Genomic DNA, 26,047 nt, shown 5'->3' with positions numbered 1-26,047 from the left:
AAGCTGCAATTTTCTCTGTTGTCTAATGTTTTGTTTTCAACCGACCTTCATTGTCAATTTCTTCAGTGTAAAGTGAAGATATAACTTTGGATAGTAGTTATTGCTTTGGAATGGTTGCATCACAGATGAAATACACAACAATCTCTTAAAAAAGTAAAAACTGGTTCCTAGATTGATAAAAAGTACCTTTTACCCAAACATCGTCTTATACGCATGCTACATTTAAATGAACGTTAAATACTAAATTACAAAATACTTTATTAGGGAAACAATCCATCAATTTAAGAATTTATTTTTAGAACAAATTTGCCGTCTTGTGTAACATATATTCCATAACGGTCAACCAACTCGTGATGGCGTCCATAAAATTTACGAAGGGATAATTTCAACTTCACAACTTGGAACACACATTGTTAAGAAATAATATTATGTTATACAAAAATTTCGGGCTATCCATTATAGACTTGATTAGAAACTGTAACATGTTCTAGCATTCAGGACAAAATAAGTTATTATATGCGTGGCTGGGGATTTTACCAACAGTTAAACAGTTAATAATATTTTGTTTTTTATTTGAATACTATGAATACAAATGTAGATATTATATTTATAGAGAAAAATATACTCTGTATGATTAAAGAATGCTAGTCAATTCGTTCCAAGTCCGATTCGTTCCAAACCAGTTCGTTCCAGTTTTAGACAATTCGTACCAAGTCAATTGTCAATTATACCCTATAATTTCTTAATATTTAAAGGCAACTTACATGTTTTATTATCTAAATGGCTTTTTGCAATGGTTAATTAATTGCCTTTTTTATCTGTATTTTTTATCATTTGTCAGACAATTTTTACTTAATTTATTTCACTTGACTGGGCGGGGTTTAAGAAGCTCGGTTTTTAAGACCAGTCCATCTATAGATATGGGTTTTGGGAGAAACTCATCAATGAAGTGTCTAGTTATTCGTCCCAAATAATACACTCAGTTCTTTTGTATATGTGTTTGGTGACACTAATAGGTAATTAGAATTCAATAATAATTATAATGGCAATCATCCTTATCACACACATCTTGAAATAGACTGTCCTTATGCAAATTAAAACATAAGCTCCGCCCGATCAGTTGAAATAAAATTGGTAATAAATAATTGTAGATTTTTTAAAAACTAAATCTATTTATAACTAAAGTCGGACCATAATAAGGAAAACCCAGTTATAAAAATAAACAATTACAAGGATATATATTAAGAAATAAACCGTTCACAGGAACAAGACAGAAAAGAAAATAATACGAGTTGGGTGGCATATAAAGATCCTTCTGGAATCCAGATTGAAATGTAATATCAACAAAAGACAAGGCCAAAAAGAAAGGTAAGCCCTTTTTACCTAGTTTGTTTTGTGATGATTAATCAATTTACCAGTACTTCAAAAGAGGGACGAAAGATACCAGAGGGACAGTCAAACTCATAAATCGAAATAAACTAACAACACCATGGCTAAAAATGAAAAGGACAAACAGACAAACGATAGTACACATGATCTAACATAGAAAACTAAAGTTTTGGGGTTCGTGTCGTTTTTTCTTTTAATTTTTTTATGTTGTGTCATGTGTACTATTGTTTGTCTGTTTGTCCTTTTCATTTTTAGCCATGGCGTTGTCAGTTTTTTTTTTTCGATTTATGAGTTTGACTGTCCCTCTGGTATCTTTCGTTCCTCTTTTATTGCAGATCCACGAGTTTTGCAGCTTTAGAAAATAAAAAAATAAATTCAACGAATTATAGAATTTGAAGCATTAAATTGTAAACTTAATTTGAATTTAAGTATTTTTCTAGGAAAAAAACCTTTCAAAACTACTGCTTTTAGCAACCAATTTCTTCAGAAAACTGTTGTGAAAGATCACGAAATAACATGATTCGATTTTTTTTTACTTTTTAACCCATCGGGAAAATTACAGTTGTTATCAATTAGTCTATTTCAATGCATGTTGGCTTTTGAAAAGCAGTTCAGTATTTGTGTGTTGTTTTCCACTCAAAATTAATGTATTTATTTGTTTTGGTTTGTGATCTAGATTTGACTCAGTTAAATCAATTTATGACTACTGAACAGTGGTATACTACTATTGCCTACTTTAAATATGAAAAAACCAATAAAGAAGATATCCCAAAAATACAGCAAACTCAGCAACCAAGGGTTCGACGCAACAACAAAAAATCACGAAAATAAGTTAGTTTTCATAACATTCTTCAATTTCAGCTGAGACATTTAGTTAAGAAATATCACCATGGTTGGTTTTTCATATTGGTTTAAGCTTATATACACTATATTTATTTTGTTGTTTGTTTTATTAGTTTATTCGATAAGGGATTGGTGCAGTCTATCGATTTCATTCTCTCATAATGAAAGTATGCCTTCACATATGAAGTAGTGACATTTGTCACGCATGGAATAGCAGTATTGTAGATGAACAGTTGTCGTAAATTGTAAATGAAGTTCGGTATTTTTTTTATTTATTTTTTTTACTTTTTATTTAATTTAATTTTCCGACATTCTTACTAGCTGCTATTGAATGGATTTGATTGTTACCCCTTGTCAACGCGTCAATTTACTTGTAGTTACAAAACTATTTGATATTTTGATTTATTAAAAGAATCGCTGGTAGGTGTTTTTGTTACCCAGAAGTTGAAACTTCATCACGAAGTGTCGGACAAAGAAGCGCACTTATGAGCCTATAATCTATGATAGCCCTTGGCAGAAACATTAAACTTATCTTATTTTAAAGAATGTACTGCAACTGTTTTTTTTTTTTTTTTTTTTTTTTCTTATAATTTTACTTTTAATTATTCCAATGTCAGCTGAAGATTTCAACTGTATGTCCTCACTTATTAACATCGACTCATATAACACATATAACACATATACAACGAAGTGAACTTAGAACCTACTTTTGAAAAGTTTAAATACCATTTTATCAAAGCTATATTGACGAAACTTTATATTAAATAGACATTACTAGGATCTATTTTCAGTCGTATGATTAAGTTAGCTGTTTTGTTAATCATGTATAGGGTTGCAAGATATAATCTCATGCTTATAATATCTGTGTACGCTTCTTACATTAACATTTCAATTAGGTTTAACGTCTGCAATACCTTATAAAATAACAATTAATTGAAAGCTAGATGACTTCAATAGCAAGCATGAACTTCTTGTAATAAAAGATACCGCATATATAGTTATATGTGTTTTCTAATTTCACTTCTGATGACTTACGCAGGACTATTCATTAGTAAATTTATTCATCGGTTTCTTTTTAAGCAAAATGTTTCGAAATCAAACAATCAACTAACTACTAGAATATGTTGTTCAATATATATCATCACACATGATCATACATATATGTTTACTGCTAAACAGTAAGTGAGATAATTGATATCTGGTTTTTATACCAGACAACGTGTAATACACGACTCTTTTTGTTCAGATTCAAAACTAAATATCATAGCATTCATCAGTAATTGTTAACCCTAAAATATATTGATTTGCTGCATTTAAATAATAAACTATATTGTGAACCTGCACCAAGCAGAGTCGTATAAAGACCTATGTTGCCTGGTATAAAATAAGCTCATAGTAGATAGCAGGATTGAAACTTAAGTATTTGCGCCAGACGCGCGTTTCGTCAACAAAGGATTCATCACTGACGCTCGAATCTAAATGTGTAATACCACCATTGATTTCCCCTATTAGTCTTTGTTAAATTTGCACTTTTCCAAAAATGGTGCAGAATTTATATTTGTTTCAAATAAAGAAATAGTTGGCATGAGTAAAGTTTAATCCTGTCAAGTACTACTTAAAAATAAAATCACATAACATTGCATATCATATAAGAAAATAACCATTACTGGAAGTTAACCAATCAAATGTTCCCCTTTTTTGACCTATGTACAAGCGTTAGTAACTATGTAACCTGAAATTTCCAAAATATTCTATAGAAACCCCAAATAAAAAAAGCGCATTGAAATGCCCAAGATATATGTTGATGAACCTATTCTCGTTTGCAACCGGATGTGATGTACTATTAATTGGTTGTATTACACCTAAAAAAGGCCAAATAAGATACAAAGTTGAAAGGCATTGAAAATGTAATGACAAATAAATTTGATAACTCTTTCGGAAACATTTTTTTTTAAGGAAGTGTATTTTTATTTTTCATTTTGTAAACACTTATCATATACATTTCAAATGCCATTACTTATTATTACAACAATGTTTAACAACACGTATATATTAGTGTACTTACAATTGAATACCTACATTTTAATACTAGCAGTTTAAACACTGTTTGTTTTGTAACAAGAAATATGAAAAAGCTTGATTTAAATGTACCACTAGACATGAGAAAGATCTTTTTAGGAATAGGACTACGGTATGTATGGAACAATATGATTAGATAAGTCGTTTTGGCGTTCATAGACAAGTATTGGTTTTCAACCTATAATTCAAACAATTTTATTCATAAAAGAAAATATAAATTTAGTTATGTTTTAATCTGCTAAGTACAAAATCAATAGTAGTGCCAGTTAAACTATATTCCGATATCTAATTACAACATTGGTACGATAACCCTTACTAATAAGTTTGTTTAAAGGTTTGATTGGTTTTTTTTTTGTTTTGTTTTATTTTCTTAAAGTTTTTTCTTGTAATAACACATGAATTTTCAGCTAAATTATATAAAATAGCAGTTAGTTTTTTTGTTTCTTCATCAACACCTCTTGGATCATTACTGATTAGAGTTTTGCATTTCAAAGTTTAAAATATTGTTGAAAACAGTTTCATCTGATAAATTGTCAAGCCAATTTAGTTTTGATTTTTGTAAATCCCACTTATATGATTCAGAGCTGGACCAATTCGAATTTTCAAAGATATCAAAATTATATTCACTTTGTATATATTTCAAGAAAAGCTCAATTTTTAAATGATCTGATAAATAATTAAACTCATGAGTTTTAAAATATTCAACCAAGGAAAGGAGACTTTCACTTACAATAGCATAGTTTTAACTCTACAATACTTGAACCATTGCTTGTCATACAAGTGAATTCCCCCATTATATCACCAATATATCTACTATTTAGTATACGTAGGCTTGACGATGTAGATAAATCTACTAGTAAATTGATAAACCTAAATTTTAACAGTTTAGATACCGTTTTTTTTTTTGTAACAAGATATATGAAAAGGCTAGATTTAAATGTACCACTAGACATGAGAAAGATCTATTTTTAGGAATATGACTACAATATGTACGGAACAATATGATTAGATATTTCGTTTTGGCATTCATAGACAAGTATTGGCTGTCAACCTATAATTCAAACTTGTATTTATTCCATATTGTCAACTCATGATGCAATAACATTGTAAACACTAATTAAATTAAATGTCTGTAGGAACTATAGTACATCACACATTGTATGAGGTTGACTAACCAGATTTTAAACGACTAACTGTTTTGATATTGTTTGCAATAAGGCACAACATTTATATGTTTACTTTATAGGTATGTATCTCCTGATCGATGACTTAAAATTATGACGAATAAAGAAGATTAAAAAATATCAGCACTGAGAAATACAATTTATACAGACTAACATATGCAGTGAGAAATATAGTGCACATTTTTATGATATAATCATTGATAATAGAGATAAACAATGATAAAATAATGCCAATAACGATACTGCTCAAAAGTTTTTTCTCTAAATACAATGATACATTTCAAATGCAGAGAGTGGGTTTTAACGACATTCACTACAGTAACTTATTATGGTCTTTCACGATCAGCTATATTTACATTTAAAAGATATTATTTGTTTAACTGTATTTTATAGAAAAATACATTCAAATACACGATGTTTTATGTTCAATATTTATCGAAATAACTGCGTTTAAATGCTTGTGATATTAAAATATAAAATATTTTAAATCTCTGCTGCATATTGATAAAAAAAACTTCATGTATATACAAAATATAAAGATGTATCGAGTCACCAATTGACAAAGCGTTCAACAAAGTCATTAAGGTGGTATTGGTGTCTTTTGCCACCTTGGATTGTAAAAAAAGAGAACAAGATTTTCAATCAAGTACTAAGCAAAATTTGATGCAGGAATGCAGATAACTAATTTGAATTTCTAATTTATAACTTATAAATATTGATATTTTTACAAGTGTAGATTATTTGATGTTGATTTTAAATGTTTTTAACTAAGCATTTTAAGGGGATGTAACTCTAACAGGATATTGTCTGAAGGAATGCACATGGAATTTGCCTGTTTTGTATTTTAGCAGGACAAACGTATGGTGACCCTATGTGTCTTTTGATTTTCTCAAAGCATTTTCGTATATTATTTTTCAATTATATTATTAAGGTTGGATTCTAATCACATAATGATGTTTTTTTCCTGTATAATCCATACAACATGTGTCATTTTGTCAGACCTGTAGCTTGAGAAAATGTGCGGTGCAATTGTTCGAGACTGACTAAATACACTTTATCTTAAGCTCAGCTTTAACTGATTTTGCTCAATTTATTTCATTTCAGATATGGCTTTGTCGACATTGGCTAAAGAGCAGGAAAACTTCTTGAGATACGCAATTCTGATAGTTGATCATACGAAAGAGGCATTACAAGATCTAATTGAACTCAATCTAAAAAACAAACATCTTACATTCGAAGAATTCCTCAACAAGAACAAGCATGAAATCTACCATTTATGTTATGACTTTCGATGTTGTCAATGTCAAACGCCACCAACAAAAAGGAAACGAATAATAATTCCTCCTCAGTTGGAGTTATTGTTTGATAAATACAACAAGCTACCTTCGCACAAAGGAACGGGCCGTAACGACTTCTGCTGCAGTTATGCGAAAGTTGGTATCACTTCGCAAGTGTTAGATCTTTCACTTGCACGATGTTTGTTGGTGAATTGTTGTTTGGATGTGTTTTGGTTCACCTGTTTAACCTCGCAGGATCAAACATTAGAACAATTTCTCAATTCAAACAAGCATATCATTTACCATCTCTGGAAAAATAACCAAAACTGTTGTCAGTGTCCATCTGGATTCATTTTTCCATGTGATAGATCTATAATCACTGAACATGAATGGAAGAGTATGTTCAGCTCCCGATTGTCGCCCTGTGAAAATGATAGAAAAAGAATGTCAACAGGATCGTCAAGTGTTTGTTCCGTTGGAGCTACACCTGGTATTGCTACACAAAACATTAATCTAGAAATTCAGCGATTTATCCTTCAGAAGTGCAGCCATATTAGTAAAGCTGTACATTTCCTAGTTGAACAACGAAGTTTGCGATTTGCTCATGCACCAGAGGCAAAGATATCAGATAGTGACTTTAGACTGTTTTTAAAGGATATTGAACCCCATCTTCTTGGAATATCTCGTGTTTGTGGAAAGGAAACTCACGTGAAAAATATTTTGAGAGATCTTCACTTGAAACCATTATCTTTGAACATGTTAAGAAAATATGAAAAACTACTTCATAAAAACATGGAAGCAATCAACAAGGTATAGTTTATTTCAATGTTCGAGCGTTGAAGCAGTAAATACAATGTCAAGATCAATAAATGTTTCAGATGTTGTCGTCAACGTCATCGACATTATTTATCATTATCAATAACCAAGATATCAATAATTTTACTATATAGAAAATATATAGATAATGATAAGTTTTTTTCTTATAGTTATTAAAAAAAGATGTTATTGTTGAAATCGTGACTTAATCGTATATTGAAAATGTATTACCGTATGCATGTGTTCTCATAATTAAGGTAGTCTGCATTCATGTATCATTTTCTCTTTAAGTTGTAGTATCGACGATACCGACTTCTTAATTGTAGTTGTTTGTGCTCAGTTGTTTATGAAGACTTATGCTTTAAATATTGTAAAATGGCCGATATGGATTCGATATGAACAATATGAATTTCAATATGATTTTTCTTTTTCTGTGGTTTCGATATCGTCATTTAACTTTTCCCTCATAACTTGATGTTTGAATGGGGTTATATCATTGTGCTATTGTCAACGTATCATCGATAATCACCACAAAGGTGCAATATCGACAAATCAAGTTCACTTATGTCTATATGATATAAATTCTGATATCGTTATTTCTTTTTATCTGATTAATTTTCTTATCAAAGTTATTGTTTCGATATTCTATATGGTGTGTCTTGATTGACAAATCAATAAAATTGAGAATGGAAATTGGAAATGTGTCAAAGAGACAACAACCCCACCATAGAGCAATGGGTCTTCAATGCAGCAAGGAACTCTCGCACCTGGAGGAGTCCTTTAGCTGCCCCCTACACAAAATGTATATTAGTTCAGTGATAATGGGCGTCATTCTAAACTGCAAATTATACACAAGAAACTATAATTAAAAATGATACAAGAATATCAAAGGCTTGAGGCTTCCAACTGGGGATAGGCGCAAAAATGCGGCGAGGTTAAACATGTTTTGAGATGTCAGCCTACCCCTATACCTCTAGCCAATGTTGAAAAAGTTCACTCATGTTTATATGATATAAATTCTGATATCGTTATTTCTTTTCATCTGATTAATTTTCTTATCAACGTTATTGTTCCGATATTCTATATGGGTTGTCTATATTGAAATAATCAACCAAAACTGAATCGTATTCAAAATTGAGATGTGTTTCGATTTTAATTCGCCTTATGCTTTCAGCAATTAACTGTCAAATGCATTTTCACCGAATCGACTCATAACGGAATCGGACTTTAGGTTGTCATAAAAAATGTATATATTTAACAAATTACAAAAAGTATAAAAGAAGCAATAGGTAATACACGAACTTAATAATATGTATCATTGTTCGTGTTTATTTTTATATGAACGTTAATTTAACTTGAGGGAAACATACGCAGTACTTTGCATTTCGTTATCCGATGATTTGTTTTGTATTTTTGGTTAAAGAACTGTTAAAACCTTAAACTTTAAATGTTAAAATATGCTATAACTGTTTTATCAGAAATCGTTAACTGGAAACTTGTTAAATGTGATCATTTTATGTCAAAACACCATTCCCTAGTAGAGATTTAACCTGTTAGATCAGAATTATAAACATAACGCACAAGATTCCAAGCAAATATTCAACTGACTTATAACTGCATTACCATCCGTTGAACAGATGAACATATGATAATTTTAACTTTCAATTTTCCCATTTGGGTTAATAGGTTTAAGACATCCTTGTTTTTTCAAATGCTTTCGGTTGAGTCTTCGTAATAAGGTATATCTAACTAAGCACTTTGGACGCACGACATAAACAAATAAAAAAATATTTCAATTTGGACTAAAATCATGATTTTAAGAATTCTTCAAATATATATTTACATTATTTCGATTTAACTTTTAGAATGTGAATCTCCAACACAGAACCACTAGACAATCCATTCCAAGACTTGTAGACAAATCAAGCAAGATAAGAAGGATTGAAGAACGAGTAGATGCACTAGAGACTTCAGTAGCTGCAATCACAGAGGAGGTAAAGGACCTAAGTAAAATTATCAAAGGTAGGAATATTTTTTATATTTTTTTCTTACCATACTAATCTTTTATACTCACTATTTAAGTATCAAGAAGACTACGCTTCTTTCTAGCTATTTTTTTTTCAGTTGTTTTAATTTTTATTATTTGTTCATTTTTGTCTAACATGTCTAATGCAAATCAATTATGAATTTTGGATATATACTTGACACTGGGTAATTGTAGAAAATCGTATCTTCGTATATATATTTTGTTTTGTTTCTTTCCCATCAATTCATTGTATCTCTTTTTATTCAATATTTAACATGTTTAACGAAGTGTTAAATTCTGTAAAAGCGTTGTATTTTATCAACTTAAATGGATATATTGTTATTCGAAGGGTATTACTACACCAAGTAACGCTTCTGGTAAACTGAACATTCATACAGTAATGAGTAATATTCCAAAATTCTGTTAAAGGATATGCATTTTGTTTTAAATTTTAAACCCATTGAGTTATATTATATGCAACTGGTAGCCATATTATCAAATATGCGAATGCATATATAACAAACTGCTTTATTGCAAAACATCAATGCCCCTCACATTAATGTATCCTGGAATTCGATGTCTTATCAAACAATAACAGCCAAACAGCCTGCATGTGTAGATTATACAAATATCACTGTAAAGCTACGTCCGCAGCCGGTCTACTTTTGTATATTGCTTTTTATTATTGCTGTATAAACTTTCATGACCTCACAAAGTATATTGCAGTCGCATTCCAATGACGTATTAATTAACGTTATGTGAACAGATAAATTAACGTTCTGTTTTCAAGCGGTTTTATTTTGAATGAAAATATTTTTGATAGCAGAATTGATTTTTTCCTACGGCGTCATTCTTCAAGTTCAAAATTTGAGTGTGTAAGACACCAAATCAACCATGCAACTCATGTCATTATCAGAGAATATCATAGTGAATTTGCAATTCTAAAGCGTAGGAAAAATCATACATGTTTGTCTCAAATCGGACAATGTGGTTTTTTTTTTTGTTATCAGTCAGTGTTGCTTTATGATAATATTAGTTTGAATATGTATCTATTGATAGTTTGCCTATATGTTTTATATTATATGTCAGTTATCTAAATATAGCAATTCTTTCTTTTGCTTTGCTTGTAGACCGATCAAAAAGACAAAGACTTATAGGTAAGTTTATTATATGCATATGACATTTATTTATAAATAGAAAATTTAAGGTCTGGTAATTAAGTGGATTATGAGTTATGAACGGAAAGCGCTAACAGAAACAATGCCCGATTTAAATGTGATTTTTTTATATATATAAGAACAAGTTAAGTAAAGTCCATAGCTGGTAACATACAAGAAAATTATTAAAAGATAATAACGGTTTCAATACATCTTTTTTTACTAGTACTTTCACTGCTTTCGCAGATCTTCAGGTAATGTGACTTGGAGAAAACCATTTTGATGATTGACCATATACAATGGAAATATTTGAAATCTTCCATTAGAACAACGATGGAAATAGTCCTTTGACCTGATGAGTGTTAAATCTTCATGGTTGGTTTGCTGTCTATGTAAAGTCATTCTAGTCCGCAGATCATTTTTCGTCTCTCCAACATCGAATTCTACACAATTTGAACAAATGAGAGAATAGATGACGTTTACAAGACATATTTTGCTTAACAGTAAAGTGCTTCCCATTTTTGAAATAAATTGAACTTTCTTCTATTATATTTGGACAAGTCATACATCGTTTATCGTTACATTTTTTTACAATTGGCACAGATTCATTAAAGTCAAATTTCGAAGATGTTAAATGTCGTTTCAGACTTTTCGACTGTCTTTTGCTGTTGATAATTTTCTTTTTTTGTAAGACTTTGTCCATTCTTACACTTTTGTGTAAATTTGTTTCAATTTGTAGCATGAAACTAAACATGTAATAATCTCGCGGATTATAACAAACGGAATAATTTTGTTTAAATTGTTCGATGATTCCTCGGTAGTTTCGGATTGCCGTGATTTTGTAACATTTGGTACTTTTGAATTTCGTAATTTATTACTTGTTCCGGGTATTGTTGCTTCTTAAAATACGCTTTTAATTCTTCCAGTTTTTTATTAGGTAATATGTTTGTACTTGTAATAGTAATTATTCTTGGCGCTAGATTAAAAGGTATAATAATTTTACATGTTTTGGATGGTTTGAATAAAATTTTAAATACATATGTGTATCAGTGTCTTTAGAGAAGATATCTGTGACAATTTCATTGTCTTCCGTTATAATTACTAACATATCCAAAATCGGCATTCATTTTTTTACATAAATAAGGCCGTTAGTTTTCTCGTTTGAATTGTTTTACATTGTCTTATCGGGGCCTTTTATAGCTCACTATGCGGTATGGGCTTTGCTCATTGTTAAAGGCCGTACGGTGACCTTTAGTTGTTAATGTCTGTGTCATTTTAGTCTTTTGTGGATAGTTGTCTCATTGGCAATCATACCATATCTTTGTTTTTATATTTCCCTGATATTTCTGTTAATAGTGAAATGAATACGTGGATTTAAAGAATTGAAATCAGAATGAAAATCTGAGACAGATATATCCAAATTCCAGCTTAGAAAACAAGCGTCAAGAAATCGTTTCCAGTTTTGACGTAAGGAAATGGCAAATTCATTTCCGTATGACTCATTTTTTCGTATAATAATTGTTCCAAATATCCAAGTACCAAGTGGCATATAAAGGCGCCATTTTAGTACCCATAGCTGGGTTTTTTTCTGAAATGTGCCGTTAAAGTTAAAAAAAAAATCTTTCCAGTATACAAAGATGCAAGGATAAATTATTTTGTTAATCTGTTTTCAATAACGTTTTCCGTATTTTCTAAACAATATTTTACAGCTGTAATTCCTAATTCATGAGGGATATTTGTGTATAGGCTGACAATATCAAAAGTAATGAGTTCTGATTTCGGGTTTACAGTGTTTGGTAGATGATTTAAAAATTCCAAATCGTCTCGTATAAAACTTGGAACTTCACGACAAAAAAGCTTTCTGAAAATGTAGAATTTGAAATGTTATCTAACTCTTCTTCAAAACATTCCGTCTTATGTTTCTTTAGTAATTTTGATATCATTGTACTTGTTTGTCGGTCCAATTTTTTCTCTGTCACCTCATAAGACATTTCATCTTGTAACATGTTTAAAATATTATCTGTGTAATACTCACGATCCATGATTACAACTACATAAACTTTATCCTGTTCTTTTCTTATTATTGATTTATCTGATTTTAAATTCTGCAAAGCTGTTTTATTCTCGTAGTTTAAATTGTCCTTGACATTTTTATTGCTTGTAGGTGAATTTGTTTTTAATGTTTTAATTGTTTCTTCAAAATCTTTATCTTTTGTTGGTTTTTGAATCCAGTCTGATTTATTTTTACCAGTGGTTTATTTTCTTATTCTTCGTTTTCTCCATTATCCTCACAAAAAATATAATTTATCCTCAATCTTCTGCCAAGTTCATCAATGTCGGCTCCAAGTTGTGTTTTATCGTCATTATAAGTTGGTTTAAATTTAAATCCTCTTTTTAAAAGATTTATTTCCCTTAATTGTAATTTTCTTTGCGACAGGTTTATGATTCTAGGGAGATTTTTCCGTGTTTGTTAGGCTATTTCCTTCGGGAACGTCTCCTCATAAGTCGTGTTACCTGATGATTGAATTTGGTTCCGTAAACTGCGGTCTGTTGTCCCTCCCCTTTGTTGTTCATCCTGCATTGTCCTAAAAAATTATTCTGTTTGTTTTTTTCCTATGTATGTAGTACCATTATCATTTACAACATTTTGTTGTCTTTTATCTGGTGCAGGATTTCTTCGTAATCTCAAATTATAGTTATTCTGATTCACATTTGTAGTTTGTTTAGAATAATGCTTTTGATTTTGTTGATATTTTGGTTTATTTCGGGGCTGGAAATTTGTGCGCGGATTATGTGATACTACTACTTGGTTTGTTAGGTTATTGTCGGTATTGTGTGAAGTTCCGGGATAATTTCTTTGTACTTTCATTGCTTTCCGTGGAAAGGTTTTCTTTCTATATGCGTTATCAAACTGTGTGTTTTCTTCAGTAACGAATAAATCACCGAAATAATCTTCGTATTCTTCAAGCCATCGCTGTATCTGTTCTCAGATTTGTACAGATTAAATTTCTACTTTTTCACAATCAGATCTTTACAAATTTTAAATACTTTCTGTGATTTCGGCGTTAAATTTTGCAACAACAGTTTCGTACATTTCTTCATCTATTTTTTTATGTTCATATCTGTTTGCTTAATATAGTTTAATTTCAACCTCAAAATTACGAATAAACATTCTCGCGGCGAATAGTAATGTCATCAGTGTGTTCTCTGTGCTCATGGTTCTCTGGCAATGGTTTTTGTCTAAACTTTCTTGGAATTATTGGCATTTCTTTTTCCAACCATGTTTCGTAAATGATTACAGTATTTTGACTTTTGAGAAAGTTCCAGAAATTTTGTTGTCTCTCATTTGATTTTCGTTTCCACAATGAGATAATGGATTTTCTTACATTGTAAATATCCTGGGAAGAGTTTATCAAAAGTTCTTGTGAGTTGACGGCTTGCTGCTAATCCATAATATTGAAAGATATTTTCAGTTCTCGTTTAAGAGTTTCAATAATTTTAGATTCATCAATGTTTTAAGTCTTTGAAATATTTATCAGCTCTTCATGAATTAATATCAACTTACTTGATAATTCTTTAAATGCTGTAGTCTCCATATTAATAATAATCATCAATTGTTCGAATCCCTAGTATCATGCCAATACATACGTATTTAGATAAGATAACAGTTAAGTAAAGTCCGTATGCTGGTAACATATAAGAAAATTTTAAAAGATAATGACGGTTTCAATGCATCACTTTTTTACTAGTAAAATTGGTTAACCGCATGAAAATTCTAGTGATTGAACAGAACATTCAGTGGAGTGATGCCCAGCGACAGGTTCGAGAAAGCTTTGGATAAGGGAACTAAATGTGCGTCATCAAAATGGCATCAATAAGAAAAACTAACATGCAGCTTTGTTTTCACTCATTTTTATACGACCGCAAAAATTATTTTGGTCGTATATTGGTATCACGTTTTGGTTTCCGCACTATAACTTTAGTTTAAGTTAATAGAAATCTATGAAATTTAAACACAAGGTTTATGACCACAAAAGGAAGGTTGTGATTGATTTTGGGAGTTTTGGTTCCAACTGTTTAGGAATAAGGGGCTAAAAAAGAGCCCAATTAAGCATTATCTTGGTTTTGGCACCATAACTTAAGTATAAGTACATAGAAATCAATGAAATTTAATCACAAGGTTTATGACCATAAAAGGAAGTTTTGGATTGATTTTGAAAGTTTTGGTCCCAACAGTTTAGGAATAAGGGGCCCAAATTTGTATTTAATTTCAAATTGGTCTACATAAGGGTCAAAGGGTCCAAAATTAAACTTAGTTTGATTTTAACAAAAATTGAATCCTTGGAGTTCTTTGATGTGCTGAATCTAAAAATATACTTAGATATTTTATTATTGGCCCAGTTTTCAAGTTGGTCCAAATCAGGATCCAAAATTATTATATTAAGTATTGTGCAATAGCAAGAAATTTTCAATTGCACAGTATTCAGCAATAGCAAGAAATCTTCAATTGCACAGTATTGTGCAATAGCAAGAAATTTTCATTTGCACAGTATTGCGCAATAGCAAGAAATCTTCAATTGCACAGTATTGTGCAATAGGAAGTATTTTCAATTGCACAGTATTGCGCAATAGCAAGAAATATCTAATTGCACAATATTGTGCAATAGCAAGAAATTTTTCTCGTTCCAGATCTCATAAATAAAAAGAAAATTTCTTCAAATATTTTTTTGAAAGGATTAATATTCAACAGCATTGTGAATTGCTCAAAGGCAAAAAACAAAATTTAAGTTTATTAGACCACATTCATTCTGTGTCAGAAACCTATGCTGTGTCAACTATTTAATCACAATCCAAATTTAGAGCTGAATCCAGCTTGAATGTTGTGTCCATACTTGCCCCAACCGTTCATGGTCCCTCTGTGGTCGTATAAAGCTGCGCCCTGCAGAGCATCTGGTTTAATGTTAATATACACAGTCACGTGTATTGAATTATAGTGTTTTGTTTATATTATGAGATTCAAGATTTTGGATTACAATCATTTGACCAAAACTTATCTGTATGACTGATCTATTTTTACACCTAATATCATTATTGTTAAAACTTTTGTAGCCTTTTCATCTGGTACTGGCTGTTATCAAAGGGAGACAATTCAATCTCAATTTCAATGTGTTTAAATCCCAGGAGAGATAAATCTTGTTACACTACAAACTGCTCAGAGTCTGAATGGACCCGTTTTTGTGCTCGGCCAGTAAAATCGAGCACATATTTGACTCGACAAGTCTCGAAATTGTCTCGACTGTACTTAACTGTACTTAAGTGTATTCGACTAGGTCATAACTTTAAATCAGTACTTGATTATCTTAGTGTAGTCTAAAATGGTCTTAACCTAGGCTCGACCTGTCTTGACTAGTCTCGACCTGTCTCGACTAGACTCGACTCAGTCTCGACCTGTCTTGACTTGTCTTGACCTTCAAATTTAGTTTTGACTTGTGTAAATCTGAGCCCATCTAAACAAATTCAATATTGATTTTACAAAATTCATGCTTATTAAGTAATTTCATTTATTGCTGTGAAATGAAAGAATTTAATTTTACAATAGGTAAAAATAAAAATTCTTATATAAATTCAGATCGGCATCTTTAATTTTTTTTTTTATAACTTTTTCAAATCAACTTGGATTTTCATCAAACTATGCAGACTATCCTGTTGGTATCATCCGCTTCTCTGATAAAAACCTGAACTGGCATTCTTGTCTTATTTGTAGATTTTGTCTTACTGGTTACATTTGTAGGGCTCTAAAGTGCGATGGTACTCTTAAGTGCGGTGGTCACGCTAAAGTGCGATGGTGTACGCTAACGTACGTTTGTGTCTCACGCTAAAGTGCGATGGTTGTTTGTTTGCTAAAGTACGATGGCATATCACGCTAAAGTGAGATGGACCAATAGGTTCGAGGGCTTTATAAAACGCGTTAAAGAACACTTAATGTAAAAATAGTATTTTTGTATAATCTAGTATTATAAGGTATACCATATGTGAAAGTCATTATAATTTAACCGTAGTCTTAAGTGATTCTAAAAGACCGACCACGTAATAATTGCTAAAACGTAATTTGGATGTCACAGAATACTATATGTCTTGTTAATGAATTTTTGAAAATTCGGGCGTATTAAATATTGTGATAATGTGTGTAGCTTAACGTTCACACGTTGTAGTCTATCACTAATGGGAACACAACCCCTTACAATCGTTTTTTTACATTACAGTTACAATATTCGATAATTGTCGGAATATGTAACATTATTTGTTTGATTTAAATGAGAGAGAAAAGCGATGTTTGCCGAGCTTAATTTACCCCTTTGTTGTAGCGACTATACATCCATGTTATATTTTCCTGCAATGTACAACTAACGTTTCATCCGACAATCAATAATATTTACGCAATGTCTTCCGGCGTGTTCATTTTATAGTTTGTATAAACGACTGTTAACGTCACAATCCATCTACGTTTCATATGTCTATACTTTCGCAGACCATCGGACTTTAGCGTATGGAGAAATCGCACTTTAGCGTAGACCACCGCACTTTAGCGTGACCATCGCACTTTAGAGTCCCCATCGCATTTTAGAGTCCCCATCGCACTTTAGAGTCCTACATATTTATCATTTAAATTTTCTCCTTATTTATAAGATGTGCAGTTTATGTTTTATCAAGTTTACATTAAAGAGTTAAAAGGTCACGGCACCAGTTTTCACAGTGCAATTGGCAATTTCGTAGCATTTTGCAACAAAGCATAAATCATACGGTAGAAAAAACAAGATTGAAGAACATTTAGTTGGTTTTCAAAAATGTCACAACGTTTTATATAATTCAGTTTAAATCTTATATACATTTTATTGTTGTACATGTTGTATCTTCCCTTTCTGTTACTGTAGAGGAAGATATTGCATATACATGTATGGTTTAAAATGGTAAATTTGAAATCATCCCTTTATAAATTTTTATGGACGGCATCACGAGTTGGTTGACCGTTAAAGAATACACGTTTCACAGATGATATCGGAAATGTTCCCTATGTCGAAACTACAACTCTGTTCCCTTTTCCCGAATATGACCTACCGCGAATTAAACTATTTACTGGCTATGTAGTTACATTAGCAACACGACTGTTGACACATGTGGAGCAGGATGTGCTTACCTTTCCGGACCACCTGAGGTCACTCCCGTTTTTTGGTGATGTTCGTGTTGCTTAGTGCTTTAGTTTTCTATGTTGTGAATTGTGTATTATTATTTTTCAGTTTGTGTCTTTTTTTCCAAGAGCACCTGAGATCACCCCCGTTTTTGGTGATGTTCGTGTTGCTTAGTGCTTAGTTTTCTATGTTGTGTATTGTGTACTATTATTTTTCAGTTTTGTTTTGTTTTTTTCATTTTTAGTCATGGAGTTGTCAGTTTGTTTTAGATCTATGAGTTTGAATGTCCCTCTGATATATTTCCCCTCTGTTACAGAACCAAAATGCTAACACTAGCAAAAAAAAAAAAAAAAAAAAAAACAACAACAGGAAAACGTGTGGTGATTCTTAGAAATACTGTTATAAAAGAAATCAAAATTAATATTCATGCAGAAGATATAGTATGGTTAATCTGCACATTTTTATAAACTTTTTAAACATGTTAAAGGATTTCATGAATCCAAATGTATTTTACTAGATTTTCTTTTACAAAGTATCGCTAATTGTATTAATAAATTGATTTTCTTTACTTGAAGTGCATCAGTGAAAATAATGAATAAAAATACATGCAGTACAATCATACAACACTTGTTTTTGATTATGTCTAACATTGATAGGATCCTCCTTAAATGTTTGTACGATTTAGAATACTCCTAGCATAATATCCGAACTTCTGACAGTAGATTGGAATTCTTATTTGTACTGGATTCTGATTAATATAGATAGGATATGATAAGTTTTGTCCTGACGAGGGAAGCGCTTCATTACCGGAAGAAAAACACGGAATGCTGTTTACTTTATGAATTTGTTTTAAGATATGCTAGATTTCTACATTAAATTAAGATGATGCTAAATCGACGAGAATGTTAAAAAGTTATAATCTTTCGATGTCTAGGTCAACTAAATTATCTATATAATATTATGACAATCTGTCGTTTATATATTAACTTTCATATTGCGTTGTTTCTAAAAAGTGTCCTCTATTTGAACAATTATCCAATAGGTATGCATTGAATCCCAATTGGAAATAAATCCTGCTCTTCATTTCTTAAGACTTGTTGGGTGTTCGACCCAAACAAGTTAAATTGAAGAGAAGATTCATAACATGTAATTGGCAATGATCAAATTATATGATCTTAAACATATAATACCATCAAGATTGTGAAACTAGTTTACTAATTCGAGAAACGTAATACAATAATTAATGATTGAGTCAGATATAACCTCCTGTTCTATATCGTCGAAATCATATCGTGCATCATTACACGTCTTACTTGTATATACACTAGAACACACCCGCGAAATCGCGGGCATATACAGCTTTTGAACTGCTGTAGGGTGATTTTTTCTAAAAGATATTATGTATGGAGAATTTCATAAAAGGTATCAAAAGCCCTCTCCCTTTTTCCAAAGTCCGATATTTGTTTCCTTTCTGTTGAATTCAATTATTATTTCGTGTTTCGTGCCTTAGACCACAATTATTATTCTTCTTTGCTACAATGCATCTTTTGGTAAAAATCAAATTAAATTAAAAATTTAAACCGCTTCAAACATGAAATAAATGTAACTGTTTATATATAGACCATTATTAGTCTAATAAAATATGCTTCTAGGACAATCCATAAGTGCTTTTTCTTTTGAGAGCCTTATTAACATGCCAATGGTAGGATATGAATCTTGTATAAATGACTAAGACCGACTAAGGCCAATTTGAGGGTGGTCGGAGGGGTCCTGATCCCGAAATCCCGGGTTTAAAAACATGAAATCCCGAGATGCAGAATTTAAAGAAATTCATATCCCGAAATCGAAAAATATATTCCCGGATCCCGTAAGGAGTAATCCCGAAATCCCGGGCTTACAAACACACGACCCAGACGTCCCGAAAAAGGTCCTGCCTCCCTCTAATCTCTACCCCTCTTTCCTTTTTGCCAAATCACTACTTTAACTTTCAACAATAAACTTTCACTTCCAACAATAAGTTTTTATGACCCATTTATGGGCATTATGTTTTCTAGTTTGTGCATCCGTTCGTTCGTTCGTCCGTCTATACCGCTTCAGGTTAAAGTTTTGGGTCGACGAGGTTTTTGATAATGAAAAATTACACTATATTAAATGTGACGTTCTTTATTTAGATCAAACTTCTGCTGAAATTGAGATCCACGAAAAAGACGTCCCATACGTAGAGATAGAAGCACTTAGACACTGTATCAAGTTATTAGAAAGCAGAAATGTTGTGGTATTGACTGGCAGAGAAGGCAGTGGTAAAAGTAGAAATGGGTTAGAAATACTGCGACAGTTCAAGGAAAGACACAAAGACTCTGATGTGTTTAAATTGATAGGACTTAATTATGTATCTGACATTGTTAAATGTAATGTGACAAGTATTGTCCTTTTTGATGATGCTTTTGATAAAACCTGTGAACAATTTGCTAACGATAAACATATTCTTGATCACTTATACTCTTACATTACACTTAATAAGGTCAAGTTAATTTTCACAATGAGAAACACTGTGAGACATGCATGCAATAGGTTATTGTCAACTCACAGACTATTTCATGATTTGCTTGATATTAACCTAAATTCAGAAAAATTTAAGCTGACTAAGGTAGAAAAAGAAAAAATTCTTACAAATTATTGCGACATAAACAAAATTAAAATATTTGAGAGGGTTGGGGACAAAACGAATCAGTCGGTGTTCCATGAGGCTGGAATTGATAATAAAGAGACTATTCAGACGGTTTCCGATCAAGTTTCTGTATTTGTCAACAGAGAAATGATAGATGAAATCATACAAACAGACCCTTTTCTTGGATTCCCAGAATGCTGTCGACTATTTACCGAGCATAGAAACAATACTACGTTAGATGCCACTATCTTTAAATGGCCGTCTCATACTTTAGTTAAAGATATTGAGAAATGGAGAATTGAAGGTAAACATGATTCTGTCAATGGACTTAAGTACGTAGCATTGATTTGTATATTATCAATGGGGAAATCCCATGATATTGACGAATATTACCTGGGTTTCAATTTCAAAACTGTTTATTTGTTACATGAAAAGAATATTGATGTAAAAGTTTGTAATGAAATTTTTCAAGAATGTTGCAACAAAAACTCAGAAGTTTATGAGCATGAAATAAAAGATGCTTTAGACGAACTAGTGGTAAGTTGTTATCTGGTTAAGAAAGATGGAACTTACAACTTTCAACACTCTGCTGTAAAGGATGCCGTCCTAGTTTCGTATGGTAAGATAAACACAAAATCAATTATACCATTGCTGAGTTTCGACCAGATGATGGATTTAGTTAAACTACAAAATTACATTGAACAAGAAAATGAGATATTTATAAGAATAAAAAAAAAGGATTATTATGATCTTGCTATACACTTCATTTCAATAATATGTCATCCACATTGTTCTAGTCTATTCGAATGCAGCACATTTGTAAAAAACGATATAGACTTTATAAACCAATTGCTTCTTTGTTTTAATGATAAAAGTGAGACTTCACTGATGCTTAAATCATGTGATAATGAGGTAGCACATTACTTTCCTTTATGTTTACTACAAAACATAGGAGAACTTGATGACAATAAGTTGACTGCAAATCATACTAAAGATCAATTGTTAATATCAATGGCCATTGAAGGCCAAACCATTACCTTTGTCGTAGACCCATCTGAATCTCTTGGCTGTGCATTTGAGGATAAAAATGAAAGAATCATTATTTGGTTGGCAAAAAATACCGACCATTCCTTACTCAAATTGGAGATTTTGTTGTATGAATACATTCTTGATACTAGTTTCGGATCTATACCGTTACTATTACAGAATTTTGATCATGATCAGTTTGATATGACGGATTTACTCTTGCACGTATGCATAGATTGTTTCAATAAAGCAAATCATATAATAGATTGGATGATGGACAATATCAATAATTCTTTAATAAATTATGATACCATGTTTAAAAACGAACTGTTTTTTGAAATTTTTGATTCAGAGAAATACTTTAACTTGATCCTATATATCCGAAATAAGGTAAACAGAAAATTGTTTGACGTCAGCAAAGCAGTACAAATGTGGTACACTTACAGGGGGATAGAGATAGTTCAACGGGTGATGCAGGATGATAATAAAATATTGGATGAAGAAGAACTAATCGACATACTGATTGATTATAATGAACAGGAGAGATACATATACATGCATGGAGAACATGAAGAAAATAATGAACAAATTGTGGAACAATTGTTACAGACAACTGGGATAAAATATCACGATTTAAACCAACTTGTATGTGTGGCCTCTGAGAGAGGATGGCTTAATGTTTTAGATTTATTGTTTAAACATGACGTTGACAAATCGTTTCATAAAGATAAAGTAAGGGAACATATATTGAAACTATTGGGCAATGGTATGCATTGTGAGAAAACTATTCGACATATAATGAAATACTATCTAGATTATATTAATATTAATATTCTGATGGAGAAAGTAATGGATTTTGGATATCAGAGTGTTGTAGAAGAATTATTGTTGAAAACAGTGGACAATATTTCATATCATCTTGATACGACATTGAATAAGTTGATGTCTCATCAAACCTGTTATTTTACAAGATACAGTGAGAAAATTGTCGAACAATTATTACTGGCAACTGGGGTAGGATATAGCAATTTGAGCAAATTTGTAGGTGTGGCCTTTAGGAGAGGTTGGTTTAATGTTTTAGAATTATTGTTTAAACAGGACATCGACAAATCATTTTTTACAGATAAAGTAATAAAAGATGCATTACAACAACTGGGCAATGGTGCGCATTGCGAGAAAACTATTCAACTTATAATGAAATACTATGTAGATTATATCGATGTTAACATTCTGATGGAGAAAGCAGTTGATGTTGGATGTCATAGTGTTGTCGAAGAACTATTGTTAAAAAAAGTGGACAATATTTCTTATCTTCTTGATATTACCTTAGATAAATTGCGGCATCAACAGCTTAGTCATGGTTTTAAAATATTTGAAAGCGACCATGGAAAGATACTTTTGTTACTTTTACAAAAGAATAACACAAAACTCATTGATTTAAACAGTATTATGAATGATGTATGTCATATTGGTCATTCACCAGCAATTCAGTGGTTACTTGAAAATAAATCTTCATTTTCCTTCAATATTAGAAAAGTTATGAACAATGCCTGCTTTCGTGGAGATCTTGAACTTGTCGATTACCTTTTTCAAAAATACAGAGCAGCAAATTTCGATTATAAAACGGCAATGATAAAGGCTTGTCGCCATGCACAGTGCAACACATTAGATGTTTGTAAATGGTTATTGAGAAACGTAGACCGTAGTATGTTCGATATGAAGGCAGCCCTAAATAATGCAAGTAAATACGACAATACTAAAATTGTGAAATGGATCCTTACAGATGTTGACACGGAATTGTATGATATTGATGCTGCAGTGTTCAGTGCTTCTGAACATGGAAACGGAGATACATTACAGTTGTTATTGAATCAATCTGGTGTAAACATGCTTGATATTCAATCTGCATTAACTCTTTCGTGCCGGAATGATCACAGTTGTTTACGCAATGCAAAACTGTTATACAATCGTGCGAATAAATCAAATTTAGATATGAATGCCGTATTATTAGAAGCATGTAAATACTATAGGACTGATTTTATACAATGGATAATTGAAACGTGTGATAAAAATATAACTGTTTTTGAAACAAGCGACGGACACACGCATTTCATTAAACGTTTTGACAAAAACCGTGTCGACATGGACCAGGCGGTCACCTGTATACTTGATATGGATGACCCTGCGCAGAAAAAAGACCATGTAAATAGAACTAAAAAACAGCTTTTAATGTTGATCATCAAACAATCCCATCCAAGTATAATTCATATATACACACTCTTAGAAGAAACATGTAAAAATGACTGGATAGAAATTTTCCAATTAATATTTGAAAAGGTAGACCATGCTCGGCTTAATATTGGTGAAATCATAAATGTCGCTTGTCGATTTGGAGCTTTTAAAATCATAAAGTGGTCAATAGAAAATATTGATATGCAGCTTGTAGATGCTGATAATGTTATGGTTGAATCATGTGGATTTGGGTGGCTTGAATGTATGGTCCTAATTTGGAAGCACTGTGGCCAATACAAACTGCAAGAAGCAATGACAGAAGCTTGTATATACGGTCAACTACATATAGCTGAGTGGCTCCTACAAAACGTTCATTACCAACATTTTAATATTCCAATGCTGTTACAGGAGGCAGGTCGGAATGGATGGGTTAACATTTTTGGCTTGCTTCTTCAAAACTTTCATTTTGATAAATCTGACATGCATATTGCAACACTCCATGCGCTAGAAAATGGTCACCTTGAGATAGCTGAGCTGGGTATAACAAAAATTGGGACAGACGATTTTGATTTTTCCTCGCTTTCGGAGAACACATATGTCGGCGCAAATAAAGAAGGTGTGGTTAACTTTTTATTGCACAATATTGATCACAGGAGCATAGATATAGCCACAATTATGACAAATGCATGTTTATTTGGCTGGAAAGACGTAGCAATTTTTATTGTAGATAATGACTTAACCAGTTTGTGTGATCTATCTCTTGCATTTAATACAGCTTGTGACAATGGAGAACTAGAAATCGCGCAACTTTTGTTGGATCAAGCTGACCCTCATATTCTCACCACTGTTTACAAAGCAATGCATTCTGTTGCTGTTAAAGGATGGGACGAAATAGCTATATTGCTATTAGATAAAGTCGAACACACACGGTTAGATATCGGGAACGCCCTTATTGAGGCGTGTCGCCATGGAGAAATAGATGTTGTTCAAGCAATACTGCGGATGGTAGACGATAACATGCTAAACGTCAAAGCCGCTCTAAACATAGGATGTGAAAATCATATGAATGAAGAACTTGTCTTGTGGGTTTTACATAATATAGACCAAGAACAAGTTGATTTAAAAACTGTCAAGAAACAGGCAGTTCGATATAAATGGTGGAAGGTTCAATTTTCATTGACTAAGGTAGACATTGAAGATCTGAATCAAGTCGAGGAAGAGACTGCAAATGATAACATCGTTATCTTAGAATAGCCATGTAAAATGATAACATCATTTTCTTAGAATAGTGAAGCTAAATGAATAAAAAAAACGAACTAAATATACATGATATATTAGACGGCAGAAAACTTTATTGGCCATTTACCGAGGCAAAATTAAAGTTAACAAACTTTCGACGAAGTATTCGCCGTTTTGTTATCAGTGAATGCCTTTCTCAAACGCCATGATGTCTTTTTCAGTTTCTAGATTTCTAACTTTCTTTAACCATCTCTTAACATTTCATACATACTTTGTTTTATTTTTGTATTTATATCTATACATCTTTTTTTTTTTATCATTTATCTACAGTTGTTTCTATTCTAATGCATATAAAATATTTAAAAAAAATAACAAAAACAACAAAGAAATGCTCAATAAAACTAAAATTTGAATAAAATTTCTCGAAATTTCATGAATGATTTGGCGAATTTAAGTCTTGGCAAAACACGACGTCATACAAACCAAAACTTTCAAGGGAATGATTATATCGTTACTTGTACGCTTCAAATTTGCTATATTACTCAATAAAATGAAGTTTTGGACGTAGATTCTATTCCATTTCAAATTCCGTTGCATTTATCGAACATTTATTGAATTTAGAAAGTCAATATGGCGGCTAAATCCTTAGCTACGAATTGTGCATTTGATGGGAAATATAGTAACCTTTACACTAAAAAATGTTAATAAAAATCTTGAATATTTGGTTTTAAAAATTATAACGATTAAACACATTTTTTTTGCTAGGGGTTATTGATGTGTAAACCGGGTCTCTTACCCACAAATGTTTTAAATGAAAGTCCTTTGGAGTTTCATTCAGTTTGTGAGTTAATCGGCCCGGTTTACACACCAATAACCTATAGAAAAGGTGTGTTAAATCATACAATGAAATTAAAAACATGTACA

At 31.6% G+C, this 26,047-nt stretch overlaps 1 protein-coding gene across 1 annotated transcript; it reads left to right on the top strand.

The window, feature by feature from the left end:
* The first annotated feature begins 1,220 nt into the window (after nt 1-1,220).
* On the top strand, nt 1,221-25,169 carry LOC139482386 (uncharacterized). The gene is made up of 5 exons (XM_071266248.1): nt 1,221-1,368; nt 6,600-7,582; nt 9,454-9,610; nt 10,745-10,771; nt 20,130-25,169. Exons 2-5 carry the CDS (start codon nt 6,602-6,604, stop codon nt 25,136-25,138), a joined length of 6,174 nt encoding a protein of 2,057 aa, XP_071122349.1. The 5' UTR covers nt 1,221-1,368; nt 6,600-6,601; the 3' UTR covers nt 25,139-25,169.
* Nucleotides 25,170-26,047: the final 878 nt, after the last annotated feature.

The sequence above is a fragment of the Mytilus edulis genome, chromosome 7, assembly GCF_963676685.1.
Source record: "Mytilus edulis chromosome 7, xbMytEdul2.2, whole genome shotgun sequence".
NCBI lineage: Eukaryota > Metazoa > Mollusca > Bivalvia > Mytilida > Mytilidae > Mytilus > Mytilus edulis.
This window is presented reverse-complemented; position numbering and strand designations above follow the sequence as displayed.